Genomic DNA, 15,238 nt, shown 5'->3' with positions numbered 1-15,238 from the left:
CCCTGAACCCAGTCTGAACCCAGTCTGAACCCAGTCTGAACCCAGTCTGAACCCAATGATCTTGTTACCTGAGGAAAACAACATTTTTTATTCCATGATATTAATATGAATAACTCTTGACTCTTGTTTAACCCATGGCTGTACTTTTATCTCACAATTTTAGAGCCGTCACTGTGAGACGAGCACTTCTTGATCTGGGGGCCAGTCCACATTTAGTGGGGCCACATATCCAGGAAGTAAACCCTAAAGACATAACGGTTTTGGTGTAGTGGCCAGATGAACAATTCTCATTGGATTAAAAAAGCATCATGTGAGATCTTTTCAAATCAGTTTGGGGTCACGAAGCTTCTGGAGACACAGATGTTGTCACACAAGGAGCATGGAGCCATCTTTAGTTGGCCCTTATCTGCTTAGGTTGTTTTTCTGCAAAAATCCAAATTGATTTGAAAAGGGCCCCGTTTGAAATAGATGCACAGGTTTGACCGCTCATCAGGGGCGAAAGTCAGGTTTGTTCACAACAAGCTGGAGCTCCAGGAGACTGTATGGAGCCATTTTTCAGCCGTCCATATCTACTTGAGTTGTTCAGCATCGTGCTGCAACACAGTTTTACTGTGAGGAAACTTCGTCTGACTTCCCATCAGCACGGGAGTGAGTGGATGACTGAATATAAATTTGCGGGTGAACCTCTCCTTTAAGATTTGTTTTGTAACATGTTGTAAATTAATCCACAGTCCATTATTTAAGATTGTGCTTGTGCAGACTAAAAACATGCAAGTGGAGCAAGTGAAACCTCCTTTAATCTCATGTGTTTATTTCCACTGATGAGTAAATTCCACGTATCAAATAAAAGTGGAATCAGTTCCCTTTTTTTTAAAAAAAAATATTTTTCTTCCTCGGACCTCATCGGAAACCCTCTCACGACTCTCCACGGGGGACGCCAACCCGCAGTTTTGAGACCCGCCCCTGACGAACAGCTGGGTGGATCAGGTCTGAGATCCTCCCCGCGCACGATCTGTGCAGCTGGAGCCGGAGGAGGCGCACATGTGGCCCGGGCTCACACCGGGATGTGGACGGGATTCAACCCGGACCTCCTCCGTCGGTGTGCGTGAAAGTCACATGGGAACGTGAACACTTGTTGAATCACAGGAGGACGTGAAGTTTGACAAGTTTAAAGACAAATGCAATGATTAACTCTCCGACAGACAGACAGACAGAGGTGAGTAACCTTGTTTCCGTTTCAGATTTATCCTTAATAACGTTTTATTAATGTCTCTGAGCGCTGTGTGGGGGATTAACAACATTTAAAACTTCATCATGAAGTTCAGTTTTTAGTTTAACCGATTATTTCTGTGCCTTCATGTCTCTGAAAACTTTTTTTTTGTGTGTGTGTGTGTGTGTGTTAACTGATTAAAAATTCGTGTTCCTGCTGGTTCAAGCTTCTAATATGAGACGATTACTTGAATTTTGTCTGTAAATCTTTGGAAACTGAATATATTTGTGGTTTAGACTTTTTGTTTGGGGGAAAAAACACATTTGAACCGATGTAATCTAAGAAATACAGGAGCAAGACTAAAAGATGCATTCATTATACATTTATCACACTTATTAATCAATATTTGCAGCCCTGCTTGTCATTATATACATTTGACACATAGTGACTGAGGGGAAAAAAAGTTAATTTAATCTTAAGTTTGAGTTACTCTTACTGTACATGAGTATTTCCATTTTCTGTTACTTTGTACTTCCACTACATTTATTTGAAAGTGTTAGTTACTAGTTACTTCACAGATTACATGCTGCATCAGACCCAAACTTGCGCATTTTTAAATTTTAGATACTGATAATGAGTCGAGACATAGTATACAGTACATGTACGTACATTTAAATACTGTATATTTATCATTTACTTTTGCTTTTTAACTAAAGTAAATTTAATATCAGATACTTTAAGACATTTACTCAGGTACTATTTGTGTGGGTGACTTTTAATTTTACTCAAGTGATGGTTGTAGTCATTTTGAAAGTTGGCATTTTAATCAAAAAGCATATAAACTGCTTATAATCGATGTACTGTTATTACACAACAGTGAGCGTCACAAACGTTACCTGTAATATTGATACGCTGCCAGCACATTGTTGCATCATTGAAAGAGCTGCACAGTAGGTCTTTGATTCTCTTTGCTACTACTTTTGTTGGGCCGCCTGGGAGCCAGCGTCTTGTTATTTGAAGGTTACTGGTTCGATTCCCCTGGTCTGCATGTCCTTGGGCAAGATACTGAACCCCCAAAAACTGCTCCTCATGTGCTCGTTGGCACCTTGCGTGGCAGATGCCGCCATCACTGTATGTTTGTATTAATTACTGTAAAATGTACGCACAGCGAACTGTTGGATGAGAGGTGGAACGTCTTCCAAGAACCTGAAACAAGTGCAGCTGCCTACGATCCAGCACTCAGAAGCACACTGTAATGCATCTGTGCTCAGCCTGAAGGGACATTTCAGATGTTTACTGATGCGTTGCACTTAAATTGTACATATTTTACTACAGTTCTTCCAGCAGTCTCCACTTATGGTTGCCTCACAGCTGGATTTATAGTTCTTAACAAATACATCAATAAGCACTTATATTTGCTCACACTTAGATTACGTTCTGTGTTCGAGCGGACTGCTTTTAAATGCCAAGGGGTGGGGCAAAATATATACACCACTACGACTATAACATACACAGATGAAGAACTCTTGAGCTCAAGAAAACACGTCTGATTTAACTCATTCACGTGGAAAATTGTGAAAATAATTCATTTAACATTTACGGTGTCCGTACTTCTGTGATCTGTATCTCACAATTTTGGAACCATCACTGTGAAGCGAGCACCTGTTGATCTGAATCCACACGTAGTTGTGAGACTGAAGTTGCGTACGTTGTGATAGTATTGATTCCTACTCATATTCATAAGCAACCCAACAGCACCTGAAAAATAAGATGACTCATCTGCTGCTCAAAGATTGGATTTAACTTCAGATTAGTACATTTTAAAAGTCCGGTCAAAAAGGTCACAACTACCAAGTGCTGTAGACTTTTAAAGTTGTACGTGCTTAAAAGTTTGACATTACTTGGTCATTTTTTGGGTAATTGTTTTCCTCGATTTCACTTCTCAGTATCAGATTTGACACTGTATTTGACAATAACACTGTCCTCGAGCTCCACTCAGATGTGACATGAGTGGCGATCTGCCATTTCTCTGTCATGCCTAGACCACATACACAGAGTGACAGTGACTCAGGTGACATTTGCCTGCTTGGCAGACAAGCACAGACCTGAGATTCTGTCTTTATTTTACGGTAGAAGCTGTGACGAATCTCCCCACACCCTCTTTAGGAAGTCAGATTGTTCCTACTTGGACACTTGTTTTTGTCATTTAGTGTGTTGCAATGCCAAGTGGGACATGTCAGGGCAAAGCTGTTGGTCAAAAAACCAAATGCTGTAGTGAAACTGGTCTTGCTGCGGGAAGCTACCTTGTAACAAATGATGAAATGTGACCACTGAATTGTGCCATTCTTGTTCATCCTGTGCTGACGCTCTTTAATTTGACAGTGTGATGTTCTCGTTCAAATTTTTTTCTGGTTGTAGGTTCCTCCAGCTGAGTCGCTGGTAGCGTGTTGAGGACAGTGAATGAGCAGAGCTGCAGGGACCGGTTGGTGTCGATGGAGCGAAGCCCGGCTGTGGTGTGGACCTGCCTGCTGGGGGCCGGACTCATTCTGGGTAACACTGTCTACTTTTTAACACCTGTGCAGACCGACTGATAGAGGTCCAGTGTGATGACATGAAGACATTTGTTCTGAGCGCTGGTGGAGGGAATGATTTGGAGAAAGTCACCAGACTAGTTTGCAAAGTCAGTGTCGCACCTGGTGTTCTGAGCGATCGGATCTCAAAGGCGTCCTCGCTGCGTCCGCACTCCGAGCCATCCCCTTGTGATCGGATCACATGTTTATGTCAAGTAAGAGCAGATGTACAGTTTAAAGTTAACTGATTTTCTCCAACAACTTCAAAATCTGCCAGCACAGTAATTACAAATGAGGCCCTCGAGCCACTCAGAGTGGTTATTACGGCGGGATGTTTTCCAGCTTCTTGTACAGTCTTGCCTGAGCTTAATTTTCAACCCTCAGGCCAAACAGTTCATTGCAGCCATTCGTAAAACACTTGGCATGATGAATTGTGATCACCCTACACGGTGAGATTGGATTCAGATATAATTCTCGTTTTAATATTTTTCACCAGGAAGGATGTGAGGAGCTGCAACAGTTGACTCACACATTCATCTGTTTTCTTTCTGCAAATCTGTCCTGCGTTCCTCTTTTTCCCCCTTAAATCTTCTTTCCATCAGTTAAAAGCATGTACAAAGCTCACTGTAGGTCTTTGGTCTCCTTTCATCTTTCATCAAATCATTCAATGACAATAAAAACCCAAAAAACTACCCAAGCTCCTTCCATTAAACGCCGTCCTCCCACCTTCCTCTTCAGTCTTGCCTCCGGCCTTCTCCATGACAACCTCCAGGGCCGCTCCCCAACCCCTGCAGCTCCACAGATGCGTGTTTCATCATCGAGCCAACGTCACCTGTTACTGGGAAGCCGGCGACGCCAACGCGAGGCGCTACACGCTGAACGTCCTGAGGATTCCTTCACTGTGAGATAAAACATTCCTTCAGTTCTGTTAAGAAGACATGCTCCAGCACAGAGAAAAAAAATGCTTCAGGTCTTTCATCTGAAAAGTCAAGCTTCAGCAGACATTAAAGGATAAGTTCACACAAAAAATGAAAATTCAGTTATTATCCACTCGCCCTCATGCCGATTGGAAAGTCAGGTGAAGATTTGTCGTTCACAGTGCATTTCTGGAGCTTCACGGCAAAACAGTGTAACAGCGCTCTTCTAAACACGTAGAAATGATAAGAACATTTTTTAAATGACAACTGAAAAATGACTCTGTGCCGTCAGTTCGATGCAATCCAAGTCCCCGGTTACACAGATTTAATCTGAACAGATAATATTTACACCCTTGATATGCGGTCACGCTTGTGCACACGCACCATGGGGTTGAGAAGATGACATCTGAATTTTCATTTTTGTCTGAATTTATCCTTTAATAAAAAACAATCCAGAATAGTGCTGGGTAATAATGATAATAATGATAATTACTACAGATATTCAGAGAGCAGAATGTTTGCTCTCTAAAAATGAAAATTTGTTAGCAAAGGGTTTTAATTTCGTTCCATCCCTGAAGACCTTCCTCAATTTGTTTCAAATGTCTGCAACCGATCATCACGTCAGAGTTTGTGTAACAAACACAACAGTGGTTATTATTTGTAATATGTTGAGCACCGTCACTAGAGAGGGGATGACACACAGTTTTCATTTACTTGAGAAACAGCTTCCATTTCACATGTTGTTCTGGCTTTCTGTGGAGCTGCTGAGCTTGTAGGCAGGAAACCAACTGATAGTCTAATATTGTCTCAGATGTACTTTTGATATGTTTGTGTTAATTAAAGTGGAGCCTTACTGGCACATTTCTCTCTGACTGCCTGGTGGCACCAAACCTCCAACAGGATGTAATAGTGTCTCTGTCACTCTGCCCCCCATCGCTTGTTTCTACAGAGAGAGGGCAGGATCACAGCGTTACATACATGTTTACTTCAACATGCAAGTTGTTTTCAACACATTACATTGCTATGGAGTTTTGTCTGTAGTATGCACGTCTGACAAATTGCTGCAGACCTTGCAGGGTTTATATTTACAACAGTGGTGCCACATTTAGAAACTGTGGGTGGGTACATGATGTTGCTTTGAGTTCTCTTGTGAAAAAAATGTTTTTACCTCAAGATCCAGAGAATATGCAGTGGCTCAGCTAACTTTTCTTTCCAACATTGTCCCTTTTTTATATTTGCAATCTCATGTGTTTATTGGTGTAAAATGATCAGGTTAGACTCAATCAGCCAAGTCCCTGCGTGCCACTCAGAGACCGTTGTGTTTTTGCATGTTGGCGTGTTTGTGCCAACAGTTTCACTTGATAACAACTTTGCGTGATGTATGGAAATCTTGCGTTTTTGAATCGGTTTTGAATGATCTCCCCGTTCGTGTGAGGCTCTTGATGGCGGGGTTTGATGAACTGACATGATGCACAGTTGCACAACTTCTGCAACAGCAACTCAAAATTTGCTGCCATGTGATTATTCAAAGGGGATGATGAGGCGGCAATTTCATGTGTCAGGATGCCCTGTGATGTGGTTGTGGCTGTGTCAGCGAGGTTGCGTGTGAGCGACTGGACATGCAAATGTGCACCTGCATCTGAAAATATAGACATGCATCAATTTGCATGACAGAGTAATAACCTCTATTCAGGCGTGTGGTTTTGTATCTGTTTGAATCTGTTCTTATATCAGTGTGTGTGCGTGTGTTTCTTTGTTTACATGTGACCGGGGATTGCACAGCTCCAATAAAACGACTCTGTTCTCCTGCACAACATCCAACACGAGCTGCACGGCACTGACAAATTCATCTGTGAGGTTTGACTTCTGCATCAACGTCACGGCACAAGCTCACAGCCAGGACGCACCCCCAGAAAATCGCTGTCAGTCTGGCATGATTGAAGGTGAGGCGTCTTGCACTTCCATTTATTGTTGCCCTGCTACTTCTGTCTCACTCACCTCTCACCGTCCTCCTACAGTGAAACTGACTCCAGTGACGGTGAAAAGCGTGAAGCCAGTCAGAGGGAAACCTCGGTGTCTGGAAGTCACCTGGAAAACGGTGACTGACTTTCCTGTGTCTGACCACGAAGTGACAGCTGGAAAGCTGAAATCACAAATCGAGTTGACATCGCAGGGGCAGGTCAGCCATTCCCAAACATGCCTAAACACAAACCCAAATACACCCGCACGAAGGAAAGTAATTGACTGACTGGTTACATTCAAATAAGGTGCTTCTCTGTCAGTAAAGAATAAAAATGTGTAGTTTCTTCACAAGTTAATCTTCTCCTTTCTCTGTCCTATTCCTCCTTCTGCTGCAGTCTGATGTTCAGGTGGAAAATGTGAGTGTGAGGAGCTTCAGCTTCCTGGCTTGTCCTAGAAACCTCAGACCTGACACCTCGTACACCGTCAGGCTTCGTCACAGTTACCGTGACGCGAACAGGAGTCCGTGGAGCCGGTGGAGCAATGCCTGCGAGGGAAGGACAGCAGAGGACGGTGAGAGGAGACAGACGTCACAAACTTTGAAATGTGTTTAATAAAAGTCTTTATCGCAGCTGTGAGGCCAGTGCAGGTTCCTAGAAGTATTGATAACAAGAAGATGATAATATTGATATATTATTTATAATTCTAAGGAGAAAAAGGTAGCTCCATTCTTCAGTTTTCAGCCACTTAACGAGCTCCAGGTCAACACAAACAACTGTTTCTTTAAAAACAGGGTTTTAAAAAAATGAAAACAATTTCTCTATTGATGAGTGACTGTTCCAGGAATGATCCACATCCGTACAAACACACCTGGAAACACATATCACATGGTCATTCACATACATAGGGCAAACATGTGCCGGTGTAAGCAGGAAGCAGATTCTCTACTCTGTGGCCGGTTGCTTGGTTACAGGAAATCCTATGAATGAGGCAGGGAAATGGGACCCGTCTAGATGTCAGCATCTAGTATCCTCACCTTGGTAGGAATTTCCAAAATGTCTGTTTTCAGTGATTTATAGCGAGGTTTGTATTTTGCAAGACCAAAAAAAGGTAGGCAAGATTCTTCACAGCTTCGTCCTTCGCTCCACCAGTGGGCCTGCAGGTGATATACAGTGTCTCCACTCACTTCTTCATGCCTGGAAATCCTCCACAGGAAGGGCGGCAAGAAGCCCAGGCCACATCTTAATGTTACTCTCAGTAGGAAACATGTCAGGATCTGTAACAAGTCACCGGATGGCTCATAGCATCAGAACTGGAACCCATTTTCCCACAGTGCCCCCAAGGCACATGTCTTAGTTTAGTGTCTAAGCATGCTAATATGTACTGATTGGCAATAAACACAAAGTGCTGATGGGACTGCCAGATATTTGACAAAGTGACACAAATGTCAGGCAGTCGACATCAAAATCACAGTTAATCCTGAGAGAGAAGTGAATGTTTGTGACATATTTCCTCCCATAGTCGCTGAGACATTTCAGTTGAAACCACAGATTTTGACCTCATGGTGATGCTATGGTCAGAGGATAACCAAAGTTATAGAGTGCTGCAAAAATGAGCCGTAAAAACCAGAGAATCAGTTGCATCGTTCATTCTTTTCCCTTCGTCCCTCTTCCAGCTCCGTCTGCAGCACCACGATTCTGGAGGCGAGTGGACCGAACAGAAAAGGACGCTTCGAGGCTCGTTTCACTGCTCTGGAAGGTGTGTGTGTGCGTGTGTGAATTTAAGTTATGAGTGCTCCTATAATATATTCTGATTGATTTTATCACTCTGAGCATTATGGTTTAATAACTTGTATCTGATTAGTTTTTAATCACCATCTCCTCACCAAATGTCCCTGATTTGTTTTTTACACCTCGCTGAAATTACTCATTTATTGCATTTCAGTTCAATTTGCATCTAGATTAAAACTGCAGCAGAATAAATCTCCGTTTGTCAGAATTCAGATTTAAACCTCAATCATCTCACAGCAGCTCACTGCTATTTCTCCCTTTTCTGTTTTTCAGCCCTTGCCTCGCTCTCTCGCTAACGGCAGAGTTCTCTTCTACAATGTGACTTGTCGGACGGAGAGCGCTCGGATCCTGAATGATCGTGGCAGCTGCAGAGATTTACTCAATACGAGTACTTCCTGCAGCCTGCGTCTGCCCGCCGGACGATGCTCCTGCACTCTGACGGCCTCCACCTCTGCAGGGACCTCGCCAGAAGCCCAGATATGGCTCCTCGGAGCGTCAGAGACAGGTAGAGTCACCATCAATGACACATGATAGAATGATGAGTTTAAATGAAACGACTCGACTTTTGATGGATATTTGAAGTTGTCTGCTGAAATTACGCCGAACGTCAACCCTCACTGAACTCAGCACTCACCAGAAACCCCAGCCAACTTAAGCTTTCTTAGTGAGGAACTGTTCCACCACAAGTTGCTAGTGCTGCTTTAGTGCTTCTTGGCACCAGTCTCCAAGTTTCCTGGACTCTTCTGAAGTGATACATAATCTAAAAAGTATCCCTCCACTGTGTGTTGGCGTGAGTAGAGAATGCAGCCTACATCCAAATAAAGTGCCAGCTGGATTGTCACACAGCCTCCGAAATCATTCTGCCTCTGTTTTCGGATCCTGCATCCTACGTTATCTTTTGTCATTTTCCATGGGTGGCATCAGCAATCATGCCCCTGTCATACAGTGACAGACCAGGTGTGTGAAGGCAGGATTTTTTCAAGGTCTCTTTTGACATTCTGTACAGATCTACCTGTCACTTCAGGTGCGTGTGCGACCGAGAGTGTGTCAATATGAGCAGCTTCGATGAAACGCTTTCAGACCAGAGGCGGGGAAGAGTAGCCTGAAAGCTGCACGGATGTAAAAGTGCTGTTACTCTTCAAAAACTAGAACTCAAGTCGAAGTAAAAGCAGTCAGCAGATGATGATATGACTGGAATCGTTCAAAGATGGTCCTGCCTAAACTTTGCTAACTGCAGCCCCAGTTCCCATCACAGTAACAATCACATGAAGACGATATAGTTGGTGTTTGAATCTACACCTCCTCACTTTGACCTTCAGTCGTTATCGACTCACAGTCAGGCCATCGGGTGTCTCTTTCCCACATAATGTTTCTGGAGCTGGAGCAGATGAGGACTTCTTTTAAAATGTAAAAAAAAAACAAAAAATAAAACATAACATAACAGCTACTGTGAAGATATTGGCTTTTAAACAGTTTAAGTAACTTCTTTTACAATCAGTTCAGGATCTGGGGACTTTCAAAGATTATAACCAAAGAATCAAACTACTCAGTGACCGCTCATCGTCTCAGTGTACGCAGCTGGATTTGTAATGTTTCTCCTTATATGCATTCAGGTTTTTCCAGCAACTTGTGGAGGATCAAAAGGAAGGAACCAAAAGAGTAAAACATGAAACATACAGCGATGTGTGTGTTTGATTCTTTACACTCTTCCTCCTTATTGCTCTGTAGAGACGCAGCTCCAGATGAACATCACCGCGACTCCGCTGAGTGACAGCAGCTTGGACATTCGCTGGACGGCTCCAGCTGATCGGGCGACGGGTGGATTTGTGGTGGAGTGGTTCCCCGTCAGAGATAAACCCAGCAGCGCCCTACACTGGGAAAGGCTGAGTAGTTCCTGTCGAGCGCTGGTCATCACGGGTAACCCAACAGCTACATCATCTTCCCTTTGCCTGATCGTGAAGTGATTATGTGGACACTGACGGGTGCTGTTTTCTTTGTGTTGTTTCAGAGGGAGTGGAGCCGAAGGTGCGTTACGTTGTTTCTGTCAAAGCTCTGCATGATGAAAGAGTGGTGGGGCAGAACCAGACGGTCATCTATACACGCCAAGGAAGTATGTGATCTCCATAATACATGTTTTATATCATTCAAAGCTCTAAAAGTGGTTATTTTTAGGTTAAAAAGGAGCCACTTGATGAAATAGTGATTTTAGAAAAAGACGATAAGTGATAAAAAGTCAAAGTAGTCATCAGGAATGAAGAGATAATTATTAAGATAATCATTAAGATCAGTGAGCTCTGCTGTATCCTCTGTTATCTGCTGGGTCTTTGCTGCACTTCTGTCTTTTTCTTTATTCCAGAGTAGGAACCTCTCTTCTCCACATGGAGAAAGCACCATTAGAGGCTCTCTGTAAAAGTTACTATTGATTGACGCTTGTTAGTCCAACGTGAAAGCTGATGACTCATGGTGATGAGGCGATCAGGAGGCGGAGAGTGTGATGTGATCTGATGTTCTGTCCTGGATAAGAAGACTGATGTTGATGCAGATGTTTTGTTTTTTTTTTTTTTTTATTTTAATTTAAACAATTTTACACCTCCGCCCATCTCCGTTCAAACCCTTCAGCTCAGACAGGATCTGTCAGCCGGTTGAAAGCAAACACAACTTAATCAGCTCGTCGGTTGTGAAATGAGAGATAGCGCGTCCTGTGGTCGGTCCTCATCCTCCCTGCTCTTATCTCTCCGCCTGTGCAGCACCCTCAGCTGGTCCTACAGTGAAGCTGGAGAAGATCTCCGGCAGCGCGGTGGCCCTCAGCTGGGACCCCGTACCTGTGGAGCTGCTTCACGGCTTCATTCGGAACTACACCGTCTCCTACTCGACAGGGAACCGATCAGTCATGAGTGAGTGACACAAACAAACTTCCACCTTGAATTATAGTGATCTGTGGATGGTTTGTCAGCAATAGTTTCACACAATGTTTGTACTCGCAATCAAATATGACTTTTGGGTACTGCTCTTGTTCATTCAGTCTCTCTGCCTGCTGACACTCGACTTTACACCCTGAAGAATCTGTCGCCGGGTGACTACAACATCTGCGTGCAGGCCGTCACCGACGCCGGAGCCGGAGCTGGATCCAACAGATACATGCACATAGGTGAAAAGCTGGGACACACACAGAACCACTGCGGCCTAACAAGACAGCCCTGTATCTTTAAACTTAATTTGTGTGTGTGTGTGTGTGTGTGAAGCCTCTGAGGACATCTCGATGCTGATGCTCGCCCTCCCGCCTCTCATGCTGACTCCACTGGCTCTGGTTCTGATCGCCTGCGTGGCGAAGAGTACGATGTAAGATCTCCGTCACACTCGCAGCTCAGCGTCCTTCTTTTTACTGCCATACCTGAAAACATACCTGAGAGCTGAATGTTTGAAAGGCATTCCTCATTTCTAATTCTCATTTGTTAATATTTATCCTAACAAACTACCCTCTAGAATGAAGCAGAAGCTGTGTGGATATGTTCCTGATCCCTCCAATAGCAGCTTGGCCAACTGGATGCCGAAAATCTCATCGGAGGTAACCTTTGACCCCCTTTTTCTCCTCTCCTGTCAGCTGTCTCCTACATCTTAACAATTCTCCTCATTTAAGGCTAACAGTGTCTCAAATTCAGGGGATTTTTACAAAAATATATCTGGTATTTTGCCTTAATTAGATAGAGAAAGTGAATATTTAGTGGCATTTATGTGAAATTTGTCTCAGACCAGGAAATAGAATAGGAATAGATTTTGGTGGCTTTACCAGCCTGAATCAAAATGTGTTGCAACAGGAAAGTATTTTATTCGTGCAGGTTAAGAAACTGTAGATTTTACAAACTCCTTGAAATTAAAAATGGTCATTTTGTGCTGCTGGAAGTAAAGTTGAAACGAAACATCTCGCTGGTCTTTTACATCCTAGATTCTTTTGGTTTCCTGTGACCTAACAGATCTCACACACACACCGGCCTCACATGACCTCTAGATATTAAAGACTGTCACAGGTTTGTTAAGTGGCAATTCACAAATTCACAGTCAGGGTAAGATTTTCACCACTAGATGGCAGCAAAAGAAGAGTTTTCAGCCCTTGAACCTCAGAGGAGCCAGTGCTGTAGTTGTAAACTCCTCTTGTGAAGCCTGACATTGTTCTCATTCACCATTTTTCTGTCACTTTGGCATGTAAATGAAACGATTTCTACTAAGAACACCTGAAAAATGTTAAAACTTTAGCGGATAAAAACACTCCTGAATTCAGAGAGAGTGAGTACAAATGTGAATAAGATGTGACACCATAAATAACAAGTGAAAATGAGTGAAAAAACACAAGAGGGTTGTGGAAAACTGTTTATTATCTTAAATAATACCCTCAAACAAAATGTAACAGATTTTTCTTTTCGGTCTTCCCCTCAGAAGCAGCCTGTCCTGGCAGAGAAGATCGGTGTCAAATACTCTGAGCTCATTCTGTGTAAAGACGAGCCGCAGCCCTCCAGCACAGAGCAGGACCTCTCCTATCAGGGCCTCTGTGCTCTCCAAACATACTCCACTCACTGCTGCTACCCTCCGATCCCAGTCTCTGGCACTCCGACGCCTCAGAACACCATCAGTTTTGAGTGCATCCAAAATGCAACCAGAGCCAGGACCACGTCCAACACCGATCTCTCCTCCTACTCCAAAATCCTCTTCTCACAGAATCCCAGAGTTCCCCCCACACCGCTCCAGTCCACCTCCTATCTCCCGTCCAGTCACTGGCAGCACAGCGCCGTCAGCGTCAGTGACGCTAAGCTGCCGCCAGGTGGAGACGGCGAGCTGTCTGTGTCTCTGCAGGACAGGGTGGCCAGGTTCTGGTCCCCTCTGTCCCAAACAGATGAGCTGAAATCCGTCAGTGATTTGCTGAGGCAGCATCAGAGCCCCGTCTCCGTCTGCGACTTCAGCATCGTCTTCCACTCGTCTCACCGAGCCGAGACCACGTCATCCCAGAACCCCTTATCTCAAAGCCACTACAGCTCAGTCCCGTCACTCCAGCTGAACACAACCCATCGCCCGGATGCTCTTTCTGACACTCTGACTACGCTGTACTCACCTGTCCCTGACCTCCCCCCACCCATTTTTGTGGACTTCTCCTACTGTCGTCTGGACTGTGAACCTTGAATCCCCCCCCTCAATGTCTAGTTTCATGCCAGGGAAATAAAGCTTGATGAAGGGTTCTCAGTCATCCAGGTCAGGGTGATTCTGGGTGCTGTATGGTAGGCACCTAGAATCTTCTTCACTTCTAACAAACCAGAGGGGAGCTGCAGACTTTTAAACTTCCGTGTGGAGAAGACAGGTGGTTTGAAAGAGGAGTAAAGGAATCCGTCTGTCAAACTGAACAGAGGAAGTGGCCCAAGACATGAAGACTTATCACCCTTAATAATTCATGTCCATAAAAATACCCAGACGCACCTTTTTATCATGTTTACTGTTTTATCGGTCCTCTCACTGAACTTTGATCTCTGCTCTGAAATCTGCTCTGTTTTGACATGAGAAAGTATGAACTTTACCAGGATATGGACACTTTTTGAAGACACTGTACTCTTTGTGTTTGATGTACTATTTTTGTGTACAATTTTGATTGACTGTGAAGGTTAAATACTGTGTTTTGAATGTAATAATTGGTACGTGTGCTGTGCAGTGTGTTTGATCCAAATACTGAGAATGTGAATAAGCGAGAAAACACCGCCTGCAACACCGTACGCGTGCGCCGATGTTTGAGTTTGATCTCGCTTTGTGTAGCGCAGCTTTTATTCTACAAATGTGATGCAGTGAAAAGCAATTTCAGATGTTCATGAAGGCCTTTGCTTTCAGTTAATTACGTGTGTGTGTGTGTGTGTGTGAATTGTCAGTGGGTATGGAAAAAAACACCCAAAACATTTTATGGAACGAGGCCTTTAACTCTGAACTAACACTGCAAACAAAGACTGACTAGATCACGTGACAGTTTACAGAATTTTTTTCCAGGACATTTTTCACACACCGTCTTTCTCACCTCAGCTCATCTCAGATTCAGACCTCTTAAAAAAGCCAAAACGCTGCTGACTGGAATCGATCCGTACAATGAGCCAGCTTTGTCGCAGTGTGTGTGTGTGTGTGTGTGTGTGTGTGTGTGTGTGTGTTTGTATGTGTTTACTTCAGAGTTGAAGCTCTTTTGTGGTTTTGCACATTATTTGTACAGCGTGTTGGAGTATTTACATTTGCAGAATAAAAACAGCGGATGTGCCGTGTGATGACAAAAGATTTTGATTTCATAATTTTTTTGTGTTGCGTGATGTGAGGCAGATAAGTGAAGCTGCTGTGGGAAAAACGAGGCCTTTGAGTATGGAAGACCACTTCTGCCAAAAACAGATGACAAGAATAAACTTTATTTCTATTTCTGTTTGTAAACAGCAGATACAATCACTGATGATGATGAGCAGAAAACTAAATAAAAAAAGTTGTAAAATGTTACATGGCATGACTAAAATCATGACCAGGCAACTTTACAAATGATGGTAAATTACACATGATAAAGAAAACTGAGACTACTCACTAAGTCAAAGCTCTTAGTGGACAAATGAAATAATAAAAATGATAATAATAACTTTTATTTTGTGTAAAGATGGACGTTACGAAGTGTTAAAGTAAAAGCAGAATACAGAGTGAAAGAATCCTGGATGAGAAACTGGAACAAAAACGTAAAATGTAAAACAAAAAATGTCAACATGATAAAAAAGATACCCACCCCCACCCCCCCCCCCC

At 43.4% G+C, this 15,238-nt stretch overlaps 1 protein-coding gene across 1 annotated transcript; it reads left to right on the top strand.

Annotated features, from left to right (window-relative positions):
- Positions 1-413: 413 nt before the first annotated feature.
- Positions 414-15,226, top strand: LOC119004967 (interleukin-6 receptor subunit beta). Its single transcript, XM_037072315.1, has 16 exons — positions 414-678; positions 949-1,216; positions 3,629-3,760; positions 4,519-4,681; positions 6,480-6,640; positions 6,716-6,876; positions 7,055-7,229; positions 8,332-8,414; positions 8,720-8,951; positions 10,175-10,363; positions 10,455-10,556; positions 11,194-11,340; positions 11,469-11,594; positions 11,689-11,785; positions 11,930-12,011; positions 12,878-15,226. The coding sequence occupies exons 3-16, from the start codon at positions 3,703-3,705 to the stop codon at positions 13,613-13,615; spliced, it is 2,514 nt and encodes an 837-aa protein (XP_036928210.1). The 5' UTR covers positions 414-678; positions 949-1,216; positions 3,629-3,702; the 3' UTR covers positions 13,616-15,226.
- The last annotated feature ends 12 nt before the right edge of the window (positions 15,227-15,238 follow it).

This window comes from Acanthopagrus latus, chromosome 16 (assembly GCF_904848185.1).
Source record: "Acanthopagrus latus isolate v.2019 chromosome 16, fAcaLat1.1, whole genome shotgun sequence".
NCBI lineage: Eukaryota > Metazoa > Chordata > Actinopteri > Spariformes > Sparidae > Acanthopagrus > Acanthopagrus latus.
Note: the sequence above shows the minus strand (reverse complement) of the source record. Positions and strands in the feature narration are given on the sequence as shown.